The sequence below is a fragment of the Typopeltis vanoorti genome, chromosome 8 (assembly GCF_054136105.1).
Source record: "Typopeltis vanoorti isolate ZY-2024b chromosome 8, IOZ_Tvanoo_1.0, whole genome shotgun sequence".
Lineage (NCBI taxonomy): Eukaryota > Metazoa > Arthropoda > Arachnida > Uropygi > Thelyphonidae > Typopeltis > Typopeltis vanoorti.
The window spans coordinates 101,668,192-101,691,486 of NC_143556.1; the positions used below are offsets into that span (position 1 = coordinate 101,668,192).

The following is a 23,295-nucleotide window of genomic DNA, read 5'->3' on the forward strand; positions in this document are numbered from 1 at the left end:
AGATGAACTTGATCAGTGCAATGGTTCTGTCTCTTATTTCCAATACTTATAGCATATGTAAACACAAATCTATGACTTGTCATCTTTGACTTCTCCACAGCTTCTCTCTGCTACCAGCTAACCCATATTTGTCCTCAGATTCAAATGCTCCACTTGCATTCCATCCCTTTGACTGCTTTCATACAAACCTTTATGTTTGCTTCCAGTATCCATCTTTATAACCATGCCTCCTTATCCATTCCAGTTTTCTCCTTTTTCTCTGTCCATTGTACATTCCTTTTTCCTCATTCTCCACCCATTTCCTCATTCTTGAATCCTGTTTGTGATATGAGGAACCTTTATCAGGTGCTTTCAATCAAATAGTAAATTAACCAGTCTAATATGGAGGTGGAGGATTTTTCATTCCTCAGATGAAAAATTATTTTCTCATCCTTCAAGTTTTTCATCCCTCAAAACAAGCGAACTGGCCAGAAGAACACACATATCATAATATGCATACATAGGGCACTACAAGAATAAGGATTAAGCACACTATTTCATTGGATTTGAACACCTGTACAGTGAAGTGTGGGTCTACATGCAAGCATAAATCAGGAAGGAAGAGTAAATATAAACAATGATTTTTATATATTAACCTTTTTTGTTCATTATACAAAATAAGAAAATAAAATAAAATATCTAAAGAGGGATGTGAGGAGTAGATTTTTTACATGGAGAATTGTCAGTGAATGGAAAGCATTACCAGAATGTGTTGTTAATGCAAGGGGTGTTAAGGATTTTAAGATTCTATATGATAAATACGTTGTCAGTTGAATGAACCTCCCACAATAAGTCTAATGACTCCATGGAGGGCATAATAATAATAATTATTATTTGTCACCTCCAGGGAGTCCAAAGACTCATCGAGGGAGGGCATCTACTCTACAACTCTGTCTCCACCACTCACAATCCCCCAACTGACCGCAACTACACCAACACCATCTATCGATGACCACTACCACTAGTATTTCCACAGACAATCACAAACATCCATGCCCATGACAAGATTCGAACCCGCAGCCTATAATAATAATAATAATAAATAATGAAATATAAAATAAAATAAATAAAAAATAATAAAATATGCTAATGTTCTTTAGCCTATTTTATAAAATCTTTTTTAACCTATTTTATAGAAACAGTGACATTAGAAAAAAAAATTCTAATGTCACTGTTTTTAGTGACATTAGAAATTGTTAAGTAATTTTATATTTTTTAAAAATTTTATCAAGTGATGTTGTCACAATAAAATAAAGTGAATATCTCTAAACTAAATTATTGTGTTTTAAACATTTAAGGTGTCCTAGAGATCCACATTGGTGAAGGAAGAGTTATGTCTACACTTCATTTCCAAAATGCAACATATGTTGTAGATATTCCAGAAAATTCTCCCACAGGAAGAGAGGTGATTCAGGTAAAGGCATTTCCTCCTCATGGACACCATTCATCTATATTATATTCAATTGGTAGTGGTAATGAAGAAAATGCTGTTGATATCAATCCTCATACAGGTATGTTCCAGAAAACTTTATTGCAGTTAACATATGAAATGAAATTTACATAAGTGCATTATTCACTAATTATTTGAGAATAAGTGTGTGTGTGTGTGTGTGTGTGTGTGTGTGCGTGCGTGCATGCTCAGTAGTTCAATGTTCCAAGCAGTTTACTATTAAGATTAAATAGTTAGTTTTTTTTCCCCAGTTCTGTAGTGGTAATAAATTGTTTATCTGTATTGTAACTTATGATACTGTTTTAAAAAATTTAGGAGACAATTAATAATTAAATGGAGAATACTGAGATTAACTACTTGGCCAACTATGGGTTGGCCAAGTGGTTAGTGTACCAACCTTCAACCAACAGGCTGCAGATTCGAATCCCACTGTTGGAATGGATATTTGTGATTGTCTTTAGTGGGAGATGAATTTCATCACTCCATGTGAGACCACTGCCCCATTTATTGGAGGCCTAAAGTGGCTTGAAAAAGTTTCATGTTTGGTCTCTAGACCTGGGTTTCCAGACTATATAAAAATAAATTTAAAATATACATATAAAATGCATAAAAATAGAAAAAATTCCTTATCCTACCCAAGGTACAAAATGTATTATAGGTTTGCAAATAACTTTTTGTGGGTGTGAGCAACATAAAAAAAATTAATCCATTGATTAATTTAAAAGAAAAAAGATAATGGAAGAATGATTACTGTGGACTGGTGTAAGCAACCTAGTGCAGATGATATAGTGAAAGTGTTTAATGATCATTTGCTGAGTTTTTTTTTACAGTAACAAAACAAGCAATATTTTTATAAAAGGACAGGAGAGCTGTAGAACTGAAAGTGAATAAACTTGGGGTGATCAGAATATTCAGTAATCTGGATACTAATTAGTAGGTGGGATTTGACGGACTTTCAGTCTGTTTCAAGGAAGCATGCTGTGAAATTGACAATATTGACTTTGTTATTTATTATTGCTCTTAGAAAAGTACCATGGAGAGAAATAAAGCAAAATTAGGGCTGTACAAAGGTGGTACAAAAGATTTTCTGGAGTCAAAATTAAAATTTTGGATAAAATGGTTAGGATATATACATGAGGAGGTAGATGGGAACATGATTCATGCTACTGCACAAAGAAGATGGTACAAAAGCTTATTGAATTGTAAACCAGTTTGCTTTTTATTTAGATACATATGTATATTTTTTATTTATTTTATTATTTTTTTTTGTCGAGTATCATTAATATCGTAGTGTAGTTCTGCACTTTATAATTCAGAAACAGAAACGTTCATACTGTACTGGCGGTATTATGATGAAAGAAGTGAAGAAAGTAATTGATTTTCAAATGATGTATGCTTTCAGGATACTAAAGTTCTGGGGCAATGCTATAAATTTGGTAAAGGGCATCCCGTTATTACTGCTGTGGTGAGGAGGACATCGATAAGTAAAGACATGTTGATGGGTGTTTGCATGTACAAAGTTTTGATCAGACTGCATCTGAATTATTGTGCTTAAATCTGTTTGCCTAGTTTTAATTTTAGAAAGCATACAGAGGCGAGTAACTAAGGTAATTTCAGAATGTACACCGGAAGTTATAAGAGTATCACTGATATTATCAAGAGAATATAAATTACACATCTTTCATAGGAGAGAAGGGAAATCAAAAAGACTATCTCTGGAAATTATTATTATTATTATTATTATTATTATTATGGAATTGGCAGACTCATCATGGGCAGTACATTAACTGACAATATATTTATCATATCAAATCTTAAAATCCCAAACACTCCTTGCATTAACAACATATTCTGGTAATGCTGATGGAAGTTTTTTCACTTGGCTATGCTACCAATTATATATTTGGTTTAATCCTTTTCCAAGTGTAAACAAACAAAGTTTGCGCCTGAAGTATTTTCAGGACTGGGGCAACTCATGGCAAAGGTGGTATAACTTCTCATCACTTGCCTTAGTATCCCATAATGCAAAGCTCATCTCCTTGCGAACACGTATAATGCTATGCATTAAGAGAAAGGTCACTACCCAGACCAGTTTCAACCTTTGTTGAGGTCTCATCAGTGGGAGCCAGACCCAGAGGTGGTGATACTAAGGTGGAAGTAATGGAGAAGTCATATTTCCATATACCAGTTGCCAAAAGGTGTCGCACCTTATTATTAAAATTCTCTGGATTAGAGATAAGTTGATGGATAGTGACCATCTGTCTGGGTAGTGACCCTTCCCTTAATGCATAGCATTATACATGTCTGCAAGGAGATGAGCTTTGCATTATGGGATACTAAAGCAAGTGATGAGAAGTTATACCACCTTTGCACGAGTTGCCCCAGTCCTGAAAATTCCCTGGGCACAAACTTTGTTTGCTTACATGTGGATAAAGGATTAAACAAATATATAATTGGTAGCATAGCCAAGTGAAAAAACTTCCATCAACTTATCTGCTCAGGGGAAGGTTTTTGCCTGTCTGTGAGTGGGGCCACCACTGAGATTATGGCTCTGCTTGGTGGTGGGGTGAGCCTATCAATGAGGGGAGCCACTGCTGAGGTGGACGGTCCTTTGGTCACTCACAGGGAGTGGTGTGAGAGACCACCTAATTTTTAGAGAGGTCTTTACTTAAACAGCATCTCAATAAAGGTCGAAACCAATCTGGGTAGTCATCCTTCCCTTAATACATATCATTATACATGTCCGCAAGGAGATGCTTTGCATTATGGGATACTAAGGCAAGTGATGAAAGTTATACCACCTTTGCCACGAGTTGTTCCAGTCCTGAAAATACTTCAGGCACAAACTTTGTTTGCTTACACTTGGATAAAAGATTAAACCAAATATATAATTCTGGTAATGCATTCCATTCACTGACAATTCTCCATGTAAAAATCATATTCTTCACACCCCTCTTCTCCTCTCACCTTCTGCTCTTTTTTATAATTCCCTCTGGATTAATCTGATAAAATCCTCTCACTAAGTTAGTGAGAGGTTTTACATCCATATCATATCACCTCTTTTCCTCCTATCCACCAAACTGCAATCCACATTTCTTCAATCTCTCTCCATAGCCGGCATTCAAGTCCTGACATTGTCTTATTCATCATCTCTGGACATCTCCAATGTTTCTGCACTGCATTGAAAACTAGGTGACTAAATCTGAGCACAATAGTCCAAGTGTGATTTGACCAATGCTTTATACAGTGGCACAACTACTTCCTTATTCATACATATTAGAACACTTCTTATCATAGCAGCACTATGATGTGCAGTCTTTGCAACACTAGCAATATGTGAATCAACCTAATCCTGTATTCTATTATTCTATTCCTAACCAATCTCTCCAACATCTTGACTACAAATGTAGTTATACAGACTACATAAGGATGCAGTGAGCAAACATGAAGAGTGGGTATTTTGCAAGCATTGCCAGAGTGTCACAAGTGCAAGAAGACTGTGGATAAATTTAAAATATGGTATGACACATACTATGGTATTAAGGATGTACTTTCCATTATATGTATTTTAACTCCAGAAGATATGTTGTAATAATAATAATAATTAATGTTAAGAAATTATTATTATTATTATCTGAGACCTCCAGGGAGTCAAGGACTCATCGAGGAAGGCTGTAAATGACCCAACCCAGCTATCATACCTTCCCTTAAATTCATTTACACTGGATGTGCTCACTACCCCTAAGGGCAAATTATTCCACTCACTCACTGCTCTCCGTGAGAAAAACCTAGCTCTTACCCCTTTCTTGACTGAGAACAACCATAACTTCCAATGATGCCCACCTGTTCTCTCCCAGCCTTCCATATAACAAAAAGTTTTATCATTTGAAATGCTATAACACCCATTCAAACGTTTACAGACCTCCATCATATCACCCCCCCTTTCTCCTGTTAACCAAAGTCTGCAATCCACATACTCGCAATCTGTCCCTCATAATCTAAATCCCATAATCCAGATATAATCTTTGTAACTCTTCTTTGCACCCTTTCTACAGCTTCTTGATCCCCCTTGGAACCCGGGAGACCAAATCTGTGCACAGTAATCCAGGTGTGGTATCAAAGCCTTATAAAGAGGCAAAATTACTTCCTTATCCTTACATGTCAAGGTTCTCTTTAACATTTAATTATCCTCTGAGTTGTATTTGCAACTTTTGCTATGTGACCTTTGAACTTTAAATTCTTATCCACCAATACACCAAGATCCCTTGCCCCTTCAGTTTCTTGTTGCATAACTCCACTAATATAATATGCTGCTGGAACTCTAATCACGCCAAAGTGCATAACTTTACACTTACTAACATTAAACTGACAGCCATTTTTGTTTGCCAAGATTTCCAGTCTATTCAAATCTTTTTGTAATTGCTGAATATCAGTAGCATCTCTGATTGCCCTGCCTATCTTTGCATCATCAGCAAACAATTGCAAATCTGATGGTAGACCCAGCTTGATGTCATTAATGTATAGATTGAACAATAATCACCCAAGGACTGAACCCTGAAGTACACCACTGATTGCCTTAAATCTGACAGATTCACACCCACTGCATACCACTTTTTGATATCTGTCTGTCAACCATCCCCTGATCCAAGTCAATAGATTATATTCTAATCCCTTATTCTCCAGTTTATGCAACAGCCTATCGTGTGGTAGTCTATCAGATGTCTTAGAAAAATCCAACATTATCATAGTGTATCCATTCCCTTTATCCAAATCGGCCGTAACATTGTTATAAAATATGAGCAAATTGCTAAAACATGACTTTCCTTTAGTAAACCCATGCTGTTCCCTGCAGAGTATAGAATGTTTGTCTACCCATTTCTGTATGCGAATTCTTACCAACTTCTCTAAAATCTTCATCACTACCACACCGGAGATACTAATAGGTCGGTAGTTAGACGATGAAAGTTTATTTTTCACTTGGTTAGACTATAATAAATTTAGTTTAATCCTTTATCCAAGTGTGAGCAAACAAAGTTTGCGCCTGAAATATCTTCAGGACTGGGGTAACATATACATATCCGCAAGGAGATATGTTTTGCATTATTGGAGATACTGAGATAGGAGTGATGTTAGCTTGCTCCACTTTTGCTGCAAGTTGCCTGGTGTTGTACTACCTTACCCCAGTCCTGAAGATATTTTTATGCGCAAACTTTGTTTGCTCACACTTGGATAAAGGATTAAACTAAATTTATTATAGTCTAACCAAGTGAAAAATAAACTTTCAACATCTTTCTCTAAATCCACAGCAATTTAATAAAAAGGTGGCACACAGTTTGGCAGCTCTTATAGGTAAAGATGACCTGCCATTGCTTCTATCTGGTATCTCCACCTCTGGGCCTGGCTCCCACTGAAGAGACTTCAATAAAGGTTGAAACTAGTCTGGGTAGTGGCCCTTCCCTTAATGCATAACATTACACTGGCCAGCAAAAAAAAATTTTTTTCTGCTGATTATGATCTGACACTTGTTTTTTACTAATTTGGGTGCGCTGATTTCAAATATCAAACCCATTTTTCTCTATCACGTCAGGTTTTTCCTCTATGGCATTTTCTTTTTGCTAATTTGTAAGTTTTTGATAGTTTTAAGGAGGCAGTACTATTTATAGGATCAAAAAAATTGATTTTTTAATATTATTTTCTGAAAGTATGTACTTTTAAAAATCTGTTCCTAACTTTTTATCAAGAAATTCGAAAAATTCCTGAAGATATAGCCTATTATTCAAAGCGGTGCGCAGATCAGAATCAGAGCGCTCACTGCTCTCGCTTGTTAGTAAACGAATAAATGCGTAAGAACCTGCAAGTACTGGCGCTTTGAATGCGAGAGAGGCCAATAACCGACCTAATACATTTAGGTGATGAAAAGTAGGCGATGGCAACTGCCTAAAACAAATGAATGCTATATGCGTCATAGCGGACAAAGAACGATCGAAATCAGTCAATCGTTAATCGATCGTGAAAGTATGATGAGCGCTTATAACATTTCAATAAAGTCTCTGGTTTTTTTTGTCTTGTTAATTGCATGTTAGTTGGCAGTGAAGAAAATACATCATGTCTACTACTTGAAATTGTGTCAATAGTGTAGATTCCTTCTGCTACATTTGTGGCAGCTTTACTGTTCCCAGTCAAAGGACAAATACCACTGATTTCGTTAAGAAAGTGTACTTTGCATACTTTGACGTAAAAATTGCAGATCAGGACAAGTCATGGGCTCCAAATAAAAAATTGTGTAAGTCATGTGTAGAAAATTTACGACAGTGGAGCAAGGGAAAACGCCAAAAATTAGCTTTTGTCATTCCAATGATTTGGCTTGAACCGAAAAATCACGTAGATGATTGCTATTTTTGTTTAGTTCAGGCTTCTGGTTATAATAAGAAGAATAAGAAAAAAATTGTGTATCCAAATCTCGACTCAGCAATTTGGCTAGTTGCTCATTCCAATGAAATAGCCGTGCCAATTTATAAAGGACTTCCTTTACTTGAGAACGAGCATGATCGGGATATGCCAGATGTTCTTGAGGAGCAAGACCCGGATGTTGATTTAGACAATGAAAATTTAATTTCTAGTTCTGGACTGCAACGTTTTATTCAAGCGGAATTGAATGACTTAGTAAGAGATTTGGGCCTATCAAAGGAATCATCCGAATTGTTAGCTTCAAGATTAAATGAAAAAAACTTACTGGAGCAAAATACGAAGATAACTTTTTATCATAACAGGGAAAGTAATCTTGTACAATATTTTAAACATGAGTGTGGGTTTGTTTACTGTAACAATGTTTCAGGTTTACTAACTGAAATGAGTGGTGTACAATATCATCCAAATGAGTGGCGTTTATTTATCGACAGTTCAAGCAGAGGTGTCAAGTGTGTCTTACTACACAATGGGAATGTATGTGGCTCAATTCCTATTGGCTATTCAGTCCACTTAAAGGAAACATATGAGGACATTAAAAAGGTTCTGAAGTTATTAAAATATACAGACCATAACTGGATCATCTGTGTGGATCTTAAAATGGTGAACTTTTTACTTGGCTTTCAAAGAGGATATACAAAGTTTCTGTGTTTTCTATGCTTCTGGGATAGTCGAGCTAGAAACCAACACTGGAGTCAGAAACATTGACCTCGTAGAATATCCTTAAATGTTGGAGAACAGAATGTTATAAATCAACCTTTAATCGACAGAGAAAAAATCATTTTTCCACCTCTACACATCAAACTAGGTCTTATGAAGCAGTATGTTAAAGCTTTAGATTTACAAGGTGACTGTTTCCAATACATATGTGAAAAATTTCCACGACTTAGTTATGAAAAAATTAAAGCCGGTGTATTTGATGGACTGCAAATTAGAACTTTAATGAGAGACCCAAATTTCATCAACTCTATGAGCGAAATTGAGAAAGAGGCCTGGACTTCATTTACGATGGTTGCGAATCATTTTCTTGGAAACAAAAAAGCGTGCAATTACAAAGATCTAGTGGAAACAATGCTTGAAAATTTCCAGTGCCTAGGTTGCAACATGAGCATCAAGCTTCATTTCCTATACAGTCATCTTGATAGATTTCCCGAGAATTTAGGTGCTGTAAGCGATGAACAAGGCGAAAGATTTCATCAAGACTTAAAAACTATGGAAGATCGGTACCAAGGAAGATGGGATTCTCACATGATGGCCGACTACTGTTGAAGTATTCAAAGGGACTGCCAAAACAGAACACACAGCAGTAATTGCTACAAACAAAAATTTATTCCCTGAAACTCATGTGTAAGTAAAATTGTTATTTTTTTATAAATATTCTTGTAATTTTTAATGAATATTGTTAAGTAGTTATGTATCTAATTATCGGCCTCTCTCGCATTCAAAGTGCCAGTACGTGCCGTTGCATGTTCTTACGCATTTATTCGTTTACTAACAAGCGAGAGTGGCGAGAGCTCCGATTCTGATCTGTGCACCGCTTTGAATAATAGGCTATATCTTCAGGAATTTTTCGAATTTTTTGATAAAAAGTTAGGAACAGATTTTTAAAAGTACATACTTTCAGAAAATAATATTAAAAAATCGATTATTTTGATCCTCTAAATAGTACTGCCTCCTTAAAACTATCAAAAACTTACAAATTAGCAAAAAGAAAATGCCATAGAGGAAAAACGTGACGTGATAGAGAAAAATGGGTTTGATATTTGAAATCAGCGCACCCAAATTAGTAAAAAACAAGTCTCATATAAAAGTCAGCAAAAATTGTGTTGGACTGTGTTATACATATCCACAAGGAGATGTGTTTTGCATTATGGGAGATACTGAGATAGGAGTGATGTTAGCTTGCTCCACCTTTGCTGCAAGTTCCCCAGTGTTGTACCACCTTACACCAGTCCTGAAGATATTTTCAGGCGCAAACTTTATTTGCTCACACTTGGATAGAGGATTAAACTAAATTTATTATCGGTAGTTAGACACATTAGTTTTTGAACCACCCTTGTGCAATGGAACTATCATACATTCCTTCCATTCCTGTGGTATCATTCCTGAGCTGAGACTCAAGTTATACAAATGTGTGAAAGGACTAGCCAATTCAGCTGAACATTCCTTTAGCAGACGGGCTGATATTCCATCTCTCCCTAATTGACAAATTCTTATCCAGGTTATGCAAGAGCTCTTCAACCTCATTTTCATGAACCTCTAACTCAAACATAGCAGTAGCACTGTGCACCATGATACATACACCTGATTGATATATCTCAGCAAAGTGAGCACTCATTAACAGAACAATCTCCTTAGCTTCTGACACTCGTGTACCATCTGCATTCAATAAAGTTATTCTTCCACATTCATTCTTTCTTTTGCTTGCGGCATAATGATAAAATTCTTTTGGATTGCCTTTAGCTTGCATGGCCAATTTCTTTTCATACTCCATTTTAGCTTTTCTCACAATACTCGTTAGTTTTCTGGCCTGAGCTTTATATATTTCATAACTCCTCTCATTCTTATTCTCACAATATTCTTTCCACATCATCTTCTTGTGGATCTCTTGCTTAATAAGGCTATACATCCATTTCACTCCCAACCTATTTATTCTTCAAACACTAGGGATACCTTGGGATACTGCCTCATTCAAGCACTTTTTCAAAGATTCCCATGCATTGCTGACATTTTTTTCATTCAGTAACTGATACCATAGGACCAAAGATAGTATTCTCTTATGTTGATCATAATTTTCAGCTTTGTAGTTCAGCATGTAGCCTGTTTTAATCAGAGCTTCAATACACGTAGATACTTCCCAAGAAAGAACAGCATGATCACTGTCACCAATTGGTGGTAAAATAGCCATATTTTTGACAGAGATCCCTTCTGACGCTATGAGCAAATCCAACACTCTTAGACTTCTTGTGTAGAGGCTTAAGTGCTGTGAAGACATTATGTTGGAGGTTTAATGGATTTTTTACAACACTCAAAAAGAATTAAAATAGAATTTAATACTTCCTATATTTCGTCCTAGTCACTAGGACATCTACGGGGATTACAAAGACAATTAATGTAACATGCACACAAAAACTTACAATACTAAGCCCAACCACGTGGGTGACAATAAAGTCCTATCTAGGTGGAGCGCCCTCTAAGGGTAGTAGGTGGCCTGGAATGTAAGGTGGGACCTCTGGTGATGACTGTTTCCCAAATCTTCAGAAGCTTAATGCAACCGTATTTGTTAAGATTTGGTTGGTTTCTGAGATCTGCTGCTGCTTCTAAGAAAAGTCTCTCTTTCTTGAATTTGCTGTGGTGGAGCATGGTGGTTTTCTTCCATGATAGTCTGTGGGTGGTGTCCAAAACATGGTCAGCCAAGCCTGAATGGCCATAGTTGTGTTTAACGATGTACAACTTGTGTTCCTCCAGGCGGATGGATGCTGATCTGCCTGTCTGTCCAAAGTACGCAAGCTTACAGGAACAGGGTACTTTGTAAACTCCAGGCAGAGAGAGAGGAGGGAGCTGATCTTTCGTAGAACGGATAAGGGTAGCCAGTTTGCGGTAGGGCTTATATGCTGTGTGTAGGTTATACTTTTTTTAGTATCTTGGCTATTTTTTCCGAAGTGCCACGGATGTAGGGTATGGTGATGGCATTTTTAAATTCTTGTTGACGAGAGAGATGGGGAGGAATTGATTATTTTTTTGATGCTGTGTTCGCTGTAGCCATTGGAGAGGAAAGTTCTGTGTATGTGGTTAAGCTCAGTAGTGAGGGCGGTTCCACTGGAACAAAGATTGTGGGCTATCTTGGTAAGGGTTTTAATGATGCCATATTGTTGTGAGGGGTGGTGGTGGGAGAGTTTGTGAATGTATCGGCCTGTGTGTGTGAGTTTTCTGTATACAGTGAAGGCAAGTGTATCATTAGGCAGGCGCGTGACTAAGGTGTCTAGGAAGGGTAAACAATTGTTCTTTTCCTTTTCCATAGTAAACTGGATTCTTGGATGTAGGCTATTGAGATGACCGAGGAAGGAGTCTAACGTGTCTGGGCCATGAGGCCAAATAGAGAACACATCATCTACATATCTTAGCCAGATAGAAGGTTTGAGTGGGGCTGAGTCTATGGCTCGTTTTTCGAAATCTTCCATATAGAAATTGGCAAGGGGGGGTGAGAGGGGGGAGCCCATGGCGGTTCCCTCTATCTGCTTGTAGATTTTGTTATTCCAAGCAAAATACCCAGAGTTGATGGCGAAGGAAAAGAGATCTAAGATGTCAGAGGGAAAAACGTTTTCTAAGAGAGATAAAGTGTCAGTTAAGGGAATATTGGTAAACAAGGAGGAGATATCAAAGCTTACTAATATGTCTGTATTATTCAAGGTTAAATTTTCTGTGAGGGCTTTAAAGTGGGTCGAGTTTTTTATATAGGAAGCTGAATTTCCGGTGAAGGGGGACAGAGAGTTGGCCAGCTGTTTAGACAGTCTGTAACAAGGTGCATTGGTGGCATCTATGTATACAGTGAAGGCAAGTGTATCATTAGGCAGGCTCTGGGTATTTTGCTTGGAATAACAAAATCTACAAGCAGATAGAGGGAACCGCCATGGGCTCACCCCCTTGCCAATTTCTATATGGAAGATTTCGAAAAACGAGCCATAGACTCAGCCCCACTCAAACCTTCTATCTGGCTAAGATATGTAGATGATGTGTTCTCTATTTGGCCTCATGGCCCAGACACGTTAGACTCCTTCCTCGGTCATCTCAATAGCCTACATCCAAGAATCCAGTTTACTATGGAAAAGGAAAAGAACAATTGTTTACCCTTCCTAGACACCTTAGTCACGCGCCTGTCTAATGATACACTTGCCTTCACTGTATACAGAAAACCCACACACACAGGCAGATACATTCACAAACTCTCCCACCACCACCCCTCACAACAATATGGCATCATTAAAACCCTTACCAAGAGAGCCCACAATCTTTGTTCCAGTGGAACAGCCCTCACTACTGAGCTTAACCACATACACAGAACTTTCCTCTCCAATGGCTACAGCGAACACAGCATCAAAAAAATAATCAATTCCTCCCCCATTCCCCATCCCTCTCGTCAACAAGAATTTAAAAATGCCATCACCATACCCTACATCCGTGGCACTTCGGAAAAAATAGCCAAGATACTAAAAAAGTATAACCTACACACAGCATATAAGCCCTACCGCAAACTGGCTACCCTTATCCGTTCTACGAAAGATCAGCTCCCTCCTCTCTCTCTGCCTGGAGTTTACAAAGTACCCTGTTTCTGTAAGCTTGCGTACTTTGGACAGACAGGCAGATCAGCATCCATCCGCCTGGAGGAACACAAGTCGTACATCGTTAAACACAACTATGGCCATTCATGCTTGGCTGACTATGTTTTGGACACCACCCATAGAGTATCATGGAAGAAAACCACCATGCTCCACCACAGCAAATTCAAGAAAGAGAGACTTTTCTTAGAAGCAGCAGCAGATCTCAGAAACCAACCAAATCTTAACAAATACGGTTGCATTAAGCTTCTGAAGATTTGGGAAACAGTCATCACCAGAGGTCCCACCTTACATTCCAGGCCACCTACTTCTGCCCTTAGAGGGCGCTCCACCTAGATAGGACTTTATTGTCACCCACGTGGTTGGGCTTAGTATTGTAAGTTTTTGTGTGCATGTTACATTAATTGTCTTTGTAATCCTCGTAGATGTCCTAGTGACTAGGACGAAATATATGAAGTATTAAATTCTATTTTAATTCTTTTTGAGTGTTGTAAAAATCCATTAAACCTCCAACATAAAACACTCTTAGACCTTGAATTCCTTCTTTCACATTCTGCTTGAGAAAGTTGTCTCGCAACAATTCAATAAATTCCTGTTCTTTCTTATCATGAGATTTCTCTTCTACTCAATCAATGTTTGGAAAATTAAAGTCACCCATAATGATAATTCGCTTGGTACCCATAAAGCTAAATTGGCAATGCATTTCTTTGTCCCCCCTACAACTGAGCTGCCAGGTCTGTAGCAACACCCCAACATATATTTCATTCTATTAATCTCCACTTCACACCACATAGACTCAAACTCATCGCTACATGGGATATTGTTATCACCATTGTTTTCTTGTATTTCTACCCTAGATGGACTTAAGTCATCTGATATCATTAGTAGCACTCCTCTCTTATCTCTTCTGTCATTCCTAAAAATAGTATATCCATTACACTCGATCCCACTTACCATATCTGATTCTGATAGCCAGGTTTCCCTAATTCCAACAATCTTAGGCCACATCATATTCAATAAAGCAACAAACTCAACCCCTTTGTTTCTAATGCTTCTGGCATTTGTGTATAGACATAATAAATTACGACCTAGCCTATTCTTATAATTAGATATCCAATCTATTTAGTCTTGTTCTACAATTTTCTCTTTTCCCTCCTCAGACATACTTAAAAAGTCCAAACTCAAAGCATATTTTCCCACTCCTTTGCCACATACATAACCATGTTCAAAGGCATTCATATCTTTATCACGTTTATATACCATAGCTGAACTTTCACACACATTTTTCCTATTCCTCCATTGATGATCTAGTTTCCCTGACTCTCTGCGTTGGGTCTCATACCAAAAAGTAATTTCTCCAGGTTTCTGATGCCAAATGAATTCAAGTGTAGGCCATCATTCTTATAGAAATCTTTTCTGCCATCAAACACACCCCACACATCTAAAAACTCACATCCATATCTTCTACATAGCCTGTGCATGAAATCAATTGCTATCATCGCCCTCCTTCTTAACTCAGTACTATCATATCTAAGTAGTAATCCTATAATTTTTACCCTTTCACATTTCTTTCTTGCTTCTTCCAACAGACCTTTCATACCTTCTCTCATACTATGTTTGTCACCACTTAAATTATTAGTACCTACCACCACTACCATTTCTTTGACATTTCTTTTTTGGTTTTCAATTACGTTTGTCATATTTTTAATTTTCACTCCCGGGAAACACATCTAAAAACTCACATCCATATCTTCTACATAGCCTGTGCGTGAAATCATTTGCTATCATCGACCTCCTTCTTAACTCAGTACTATCATATCTAAGTAGTAATCCTATAATTTTTACCCTTTCACATTTCTTTCTTTCTTGCTTCTTCCAACAGACCTTTCATACCTTCTCTCATACTATGTTTGTCACCACTTAAATTATTAGTACCTACCAGCACTACCATTTCTTTGACATTTCTTTTTTGGTTTTCAATTACGTTTGTCATATTTTTAATTTTCGCTCCCGGGAAACTAGAAGTGGTGACTCCCTCGGCAAGCGCAAATTTTAAAATGCTGATATAAAGTGTGGCACACAATGAAAATCACAAAACTAGTTTTAAATAGTTTGCATATGTAAATCCAATTTTAATAACATTTTAATTAAAAAATGAATATTTAGACTGATTATCATTCATGTTTTTGGTTTAAAGGAAAATAACAAATGCCTGTGAGTAATAAATAATTAAAAATGTTTTTTCTGGTGTTATTCCACATGAAAGAAACAGATGGGAAGAATGATTTTTATTGTTCGCTCAACTAGTTTTGTGAAAATTCTTGTTTCACAGTATCAGGAGAGGAAGATGTCCAAGAGGGCTAATTTCCCATCTTTTTCTTTCTCCATGGTGAAGTTTATTCAGGGGTATATACTGTTGATTTTGATTAGGAGAGTGGATAGGTTATCTATCCACTTTCATGATGAGCCCATAATGACAAAAATATCATCTACATGCCATTTGAAAAGATGTTTATGTTTACTGTGGTGAAGTATAGTAGTTATTTTCCATTTGATCTACTATAGCTTATTGGTAATAATTGTGCTCAGTGGCACCCCTGGGGGACCCCCCCCCAAAAAAAATAAAGAAAAAGGAAAAAAACACTAGAAAATTTTCCAAAAATCTTTTCTTAATTAAGATTTATTATTTTATTTATGTTGTGTCATGTCTTCTATTTCTATACTGCTAATGAATTAGTGGTCACATAAGATGGGAATACCCTATAGCTATCAGAAATCACAGCCGCTGCGAACGCAAGGTGAACGAAGTAGCGCTACTTCGTTTGCCTGAGCTGGGCCAGAGGAGATCATGGGTATCATGTATTGGTGATCACTGCAGATACAGTTATAGGTTGTATGCAATGTGTAGTGTGCATTTTCAAATTTGCTACTCAACTCAGCCCCCCCCCCCAAAGATTAAATCCTGAGTGCACCACTGGTGGTGGTGGTGGATGTATTTCTTATGTTTCTTCCAATGGTTCTTATTACAGACAATCTAGAACATTGTCTGTAATAAGAAAAGTTGCTTTCAGTTTGATTTGTTCTGCTTGCTTGTGTGTACATTATAATTCTTATATTGCACTTCCAGTGATGTCTCTGTAAAGATGAAGTATTAGAGATCTCTCTTTTATTCAACCCTAGTGCTGCCTTCATCCTATAAAACCAAAATACAATTAAGCTTAAATAAAGGAAAGCATTGCTGAAATGTGTTGTGAACATTAGGAGGGTGAAGGAATTCAGCATGGTAACTATGTTGAGTGAGATCTGCTGCAATGAGTCTGTCGATTTATACTTCTCCTCCTTTCATGTATATTAGGCCTAGTGGCCCATTACGTTCATATTAGGTATGGCCTATTACGATTTGAAACCGTGACCGCTTCGAGGATAAGGTGGTTAGCCCTATGTCTCTTGGTGTGGCCTATGTCTATAGATGGTGTGTTCGTGGAGCCGGTTTGCCTGTTCCAGGGGATGAAAAACCAGAGTTTTGGGGTGAAAAAACCCCCTACCTCCGTATGAGACCGGCTAACTCACCTTTATTGAAAGAGACCAGATAAAGTTCCTCATATCTTGGACGGAAACTGAACCCAGGTCTTTCTGACCAAAGGGCTTCATTGACTCTATAGAGGGTTAATAATAATAGAGGGTATTAATAATCAAAATAATAATATAGTATATTAATGAGAAGCTGACTCCCAGCTTCTCATTGTTTGACTATATTCCTGTTTGACTAATGTCTCAATATTCTTATTTATTTTTAGGAATTGTTCGTGTTCAAAATTCCCCTTATTTGGATTATGAAACAAATTCTCACCTTCGAATGCTATTAGTGGCTCAAACTAAAAATCCTGTACCACTACATGGTTATGCTACGCTTGTGATCAGATTAATAGACCAGAATGATAATCCTCCATCTTTTTCCCAAGAATATTATGTCTCTTCTGTGTGGGAAGGCAATAACAAAGGAACATTTGTCACTCAGGTTAGTCTTTATAGAATTATAATTATTTCTTTAATTAATGAAATGGCCCAAACATTCATCCATTTAAAAACATAAGTCCAGTATTTAAATACTGAACTTATCGCTGGAGGTCTACTTCAGCCATTACAATGTCTGTTATCTTGTAAAAGATGTCTATGAACCATATTTTTAAAAATATGATTTACCACACAGAAAATGATGGTTTTGAAAAATACATTATTCTGTTTTTTTTGTTTGTTTGTTTGTTTGTTGTTTTTTTTTAATACAAAATATGTGGGCATTTGCCTTAAACCAATATACACATACAAGGCAGTTGGAATAATGATATATTCTCCTTCATTGTAAAGACCTGGGTTTTAATCCTTTCAAGGATATGAAGAAGAACATTATTACTATTATTATTACTATTATTACGGGCAACTCCAGGGAGTCATTAGACTAATCGAGGGAGGCCCCAAATCATATTCATCACAACTATTCAGCATTCATACAGTATCTATCATACCTCACCTTAAACTCATTCACTGTCACAGCATCCACCACAGACTCAGGGAGCACATTCCACTCATTCACTACTCTAAAAGTAAAGAACCCAGCTCTAACACCTTTACTAACCACACTTTTGCCCAGTTTCCATGGATGTCCCCTAGTCCCCCCACAACCAGCCCTGTTCTCAAAAATATCTTCTGAATTAATTTTATAGAAACCCTTCAGTAATTTGAATGTCTCAATCATATCTCCCCTCCTCCGCCTATCAACCAATTTTTGCAACCCACAAATCCTCAACCTGTTCTCATACGGTTCATTCCACAGGCCTGCTATCATCTTGGTCACTCGCCTCTGGATCCTCTCCACCTCCTCCCCATCAAGAAGAAACCTAGGTGACCAAATCTGAGCACAGTAGTCGAGATGGGGTCTTATCAAGGCTCGATACAGAGGAACAATAACCTGCTTGTCAACGTATTCTTCAGCAACCAAGTGATTTGATGAGCTGATTTGGCCACTTTTGCAATGTGTCCCCTAAATTTCAATTCCTTATCCACCAACACTCCTAAATCTCGTGCCTCATCAATTTCCTGGAGCACGGTTCCACCAATGCAGTAAACTGCTGCCAATCTTTTTGCCCCAAAATGCATAACCTTACATTTTGCCACATTAAATTGACATCCATTCTCCTTAGCCTAGACCTCCAATCTATCCAAATCATCCTGCAAAATTTTAACGTCATCTGCATTCACTATTGCCCTACCCAACTTCGCATCATCCACAAACAAATGAACTGTTCCTCTCCGATCCTTTCCTATATCATTTATGAACAAATTAAACAGCAGTGGTCCAAGAACAGATCCTTGTGGCACACCACTAGTCACAGGCCGTCTTGTGGACTCTACTCCTGAGTAAACCACTCTCTAATATCTCTCCGTCAACCACCCTCCTATCCATCTCACCAACCCTATGTCCATTCCCATATGCTGCAATTTACTGATTAGAATTCCATGTGGTATCCTGTCAAAGGCCTTAGCAAGGTCCAGTAGAATCACTATAAACCCATTACCCTTATCCAGTTCAGCCGTCACTGTGTTATAATACGTGAGCATGTTACTGAGGCATGACCTACCCTTCACAAAACCATGCTGTCCCCGATACAGTTCAAACAGAGATAGGCTCAAACAGAGATAGCAGTTTCTTTCATTCCCACTGAATTTTAGTTTGGATGTTTGTTTTTTTCATTATTCTCTGGCATTAATTGTAAAACAGCTCAGTCCAAACTGAAAATTGATTTTGACTTAAGGGTGCATGAGACATTTTAAATAAAAGGCAGATGAACTGTTTGCTTATATTTGCTTCTAATGATTTTAATAAAATATATTTATAGAATAAATTCATAGAAAAAATGCATATTAATTTGTTTAAGTATTTATAATTACGTCAGTATAATATATTATACTGTCGGTATATGAAGCTCTCTCAAAAGATAAAGAAGCCTGCATCCAGAACATCTGTCAAGAGCTAGAAAACTGTCAAAAATTGCACAAAACAAGAGACATTTACAAAATAGCGAAGTCCCTGAGCACAGAAGAAAGAAAACCCAGCGTATCGAGAATTAAGAAAAAAAAAGATGGAACCTCGTTTGAAAACAAGACTGAAGAACTTGATGAATGGAAGGCACGTTTCCAAACTCTTCTAAACACGCCAACCCCAAACATTGATTTCATCTCGAAAACCATAGTACCAGAAACTCTTAGCATCAACTGCGACGATTTCACCATGCAGGAGTTCACAGCAGTGGTCCTTGAACAATAAAAAGCAACAAACCTGAAAACTACAGAGGAATCACACTCCTCTCTACTCTACTAAAAATCTACAATAAAATGATATTAAATAGAATTGAACCACATATAACTCCATTACTTCGTACAAACCAGGCTGGATTCCTTAAAAAAAGTGGTACTCTAGAACACATTCACTGCATCAGAAGACTGATAAAAGGTTCAAAGGACAGGAATCTCGTATTGCTTTTGAACTTTATTGACTTTACTAAAGCATTTGATTCTGTTGACAAGGAATGACTATGAGAAATGCTCAAACTTTATGGCATTACACCTAAACTTTCAGGGCAATCAAGGCCCCTACTAGGGATATCGAACCACAGTACTAGTTAACGGAGACAAAACAGACAGTTTTCCCATCACCACAGGAGTCCGACAGGGAAATACTCTGGCCCCATATCTCTTCATCATAGTGATTGACTATATTTTTAAATTAATGCAAGTTAAATCTGGAATCCTTATCAAAGACCCATATATATACAGATGCACCTCGAAGACCTGAGCGTTGCAGATGATATAGTCCTCATTGACTCCAACATTACGGATGCCCAAAACCACTTCAACAGCCTTAGGAGAACTGCTGAAATATTTGGACTAAAAATAAACTCCCAAAAAACAAAGATATTAAAACATCATATAGATGGGCACATCTATATAAATCAAAATAATCACCTTGAAGAAGTAGAGGACTTTGTATACCTTGGATCACACATCTCAGATTCCTTAATAGACATGAAAACAAGAAAACAGAAAGCCTGCAGTTCCACAGAAGTCTTATTAATGTATGGAAGTCGAGCCTCATCTCAAAGGAGATGAAGATTCGTCTTTACAAGTGCACCAGCCAGTCTATCTTTCTGTAAGGCTCGAGGCCTGGAACATCTCAACAAAAGCAGCAACCAATATTATAAATAGCTTTGGAACTACTTGTCTAAGAAATATCCTGGATTACTCCTGGGAAGACCACATTCCCAGCTCTACTATATTAGATGAAACCCAGCAAGATCTTCTAGTCAGTACTGTTTAAAGAAACCAAATAAAATGGCTCGGCCACCAACTCAGACATCCACCCTTTGATGCTCTGGTCCTCTACGCCATTACAGATGAAAAAAGAAAAAGAGGCAGACCCCGAACTCCATATTGGAAATACATCAGCAACATTCTCCTTGTTTCCCCCCACTCTCTGCATCAGAGATCCGTCAATTATCATATGACAGAGAAGCCTGGTTTTCCTTCATGTCATAACAACCTCCAAGTTCTATCTTAGTATACACAGACTACTTATATGTTTTGAATGGTTTCCCTATTTATAATTGTAAAATTATAAATAAATGATGATAACGATGATGATGATGAATATATTACTTGGCCTCTACAGATTCACATAATTCATCCTGGAGGTCTATGTCAGCCATCTGTTATCTTGTAAAAGGTGTGTATGAATCATCTTATAAATTTATTTTTATACTGACAGGAAGAACTTAGTATTTCATTGCATAGGCTTCTGTGGAGATAAGACATTCCAGAAATATTTTATCTGGTGTTAAACTACAAAAAAATGGCAAATATAAACTATTTTTTTAATTTAAGTTAAGGGATATTACATCCCATATTGTTTCTTAGCCAAATAAGAAACTCAAAAAGTTTCATGCCGAATATAGAAACCATATAAAGTTCAGCGATTCCAAGTGTAAGCCAATACCTGGATAGTGCAACACCTGACCCATTTGGTAGTGCAAACTGAGGCAACTCATAGTAAGGGTGGAGCAAGCTCCGATCGCTATTCTTGGTATTTACCCATAATGTGAACTTAGCTCCTAGGAGCTGTATTACTGTTCTACATTATGAAAGAAGGTCACTACCCAGACCAGTTTCAACCTTTAGTAATTTATTAGGACACCTTCTTGGCAATTCTCATAGAAGGGATGTAAGTTCTGTTCTCTACAAACTTGGTATTAACTAGGTCTACCTACTCACTGATGAGACCTCAATAAATCGCCGAACTTTATATAGTTTCTATATTCGGCATGAAACTCTTTGAATTTCTTATTCGGCTAAGAAACAATATGGGATGTAATATCCCTTAACTTAAATAAGTTCATGTCACCGAATTGAAGCCTTTGGCTCTTCATATAATTAGTAACTATTTTTTTAAATTTCAACTAGTTTTGTGAAATACTTTGTTTCGCTTCACATCAAGCAATAACATGAATAACCCAACACAAAAACTAGGGGTCATAAGCACCCTTAAACACAGAGCTCAAACTATTTGTTCAAATGATCAAGCAAACCAGGAATACGAGATCATCAACCATACATTTATAAAAAATTGATACAGTACAAAAACTATTCAAGATCCTCCACTGAGATACTAGTAAAAACAAAAACGATTTCAAGAATGCTATTGCCATACCTTATGTTAGAGGCATTTCTGAAAAAATAGACAGAACGCTACACAAATACAGCATCAAAACCACCTTTAAACCCCCAATAAAATTAAGATACCTACTCAGTTCTTCTAAAGATCCTCTTCCACACCTAGGTACCTACACTGCACCAAAACCTGGTTCCAGAGGAAATTTAAAGAAGCATATGAAATGCTCAAACATAATCCAAACCTGAACAAAAATGATGGCTTAACCATTCCAAGAATGTGGAGGACCCATTTGCAACCTTTATAGCAACCAGAACAAGCCAAAGAAAAATCTCAATACAAGAAGACGTGGTGAAGTGTTTTTTTTTTTTTCCCCTTAACATTCAGTAGCAACTTGAACTGTACAAGTCCAGAAGAAAATCATAGTATAACAATCGGAACTGTACAAATCCAAAAGAATCTTAGTAAGAGGACTTTAGCAGAGTTTATTGTAGTTTTTATTTATTATTTTTATTTTATTTTTTATCACTAGAGATCAGGCTAAGAAAAAGATTAATTAACCGCATAGATTTAATTTACCTTTATAGAGTGCAAGAGCATGTAGCTTGGTTTCCTATACACATGTATCGTTCTGATGATGACCTCAATATAGGGATCGAAACGTCAAGTGTTATTTTATTAATAAGTAAAATAATCATTTCAACACGTGTTTTGTGTCCCTAAATTTGGAAATATGAGTAACATGAATAAACTAAAAAAACTAGAAAGCAAGTAATAACAGTTCTCTAGTGAAAAGTATTTCAACACATTTAAACAATGGAAAGCATGTATTTGTTATTATGATGGCTACTGGTTTTTAGGTTGCTGCATACTACTGGTAGATATAATTGTGTCATGATGGATTAATGAAAACTAGACTTGATGTAAAATGATCCCTTTTTTTTTTGTTGTACTGTAAGGCTGCTTCATTCATTTCAGTAAAAACAGTAATGGGAGCATTTTAGTTTGTTGTCATTCTACTTCCTGTATTGTTAATGTTGGTTGTGTTGCCAGCCCTGCTTTGTGCTTTCTTTCATTCTCAACACCCTTGAAGTGTTCCGATTGGCATATCTCTCCAGATCTGCTTGTCTGTCCTATGTAGTGTAGGCCACAGTTTCAACTGGTCTTGTAAATAGCCAGTTTTTAAGTGGCAGATGTGGAAGTTTAGCAGATTTCAGGTGATTAGAGATTTTGTATGATTGGGTAGAAGACGATCTTTAAGTTTTGTTGGTGAAGCAATCTTGCTA

At 37.0% G+C, this 23,295-nt stretch overlaps 1 protein-coding gene across 1 annotated transcript in view; it reads left to right on the forward strand.

Annotated features, from left to right (window-relative positions):
* Nucleotides 1–23,295, forward strand: part of ds (dachsous cadherin-related 1) — a 342,130-nt gene that overhangs the window by 276,858 nt on the left and 41,977 nt on the right. Inside the window, exons 14-15 of the mRNA XM_090396431.1 lie at nt 1,338–1,550; nt 17,088–17,308. Of these exons, the coding sequence (XP_090252557.1) occupies nt 1,338–1,550; nt 17,088–17,308 (434 nt within the window). The remainder of the gene's footprint in view (nt 1–1,337; nt 1,551–17,087; nt 17,309–23,295) is intronic.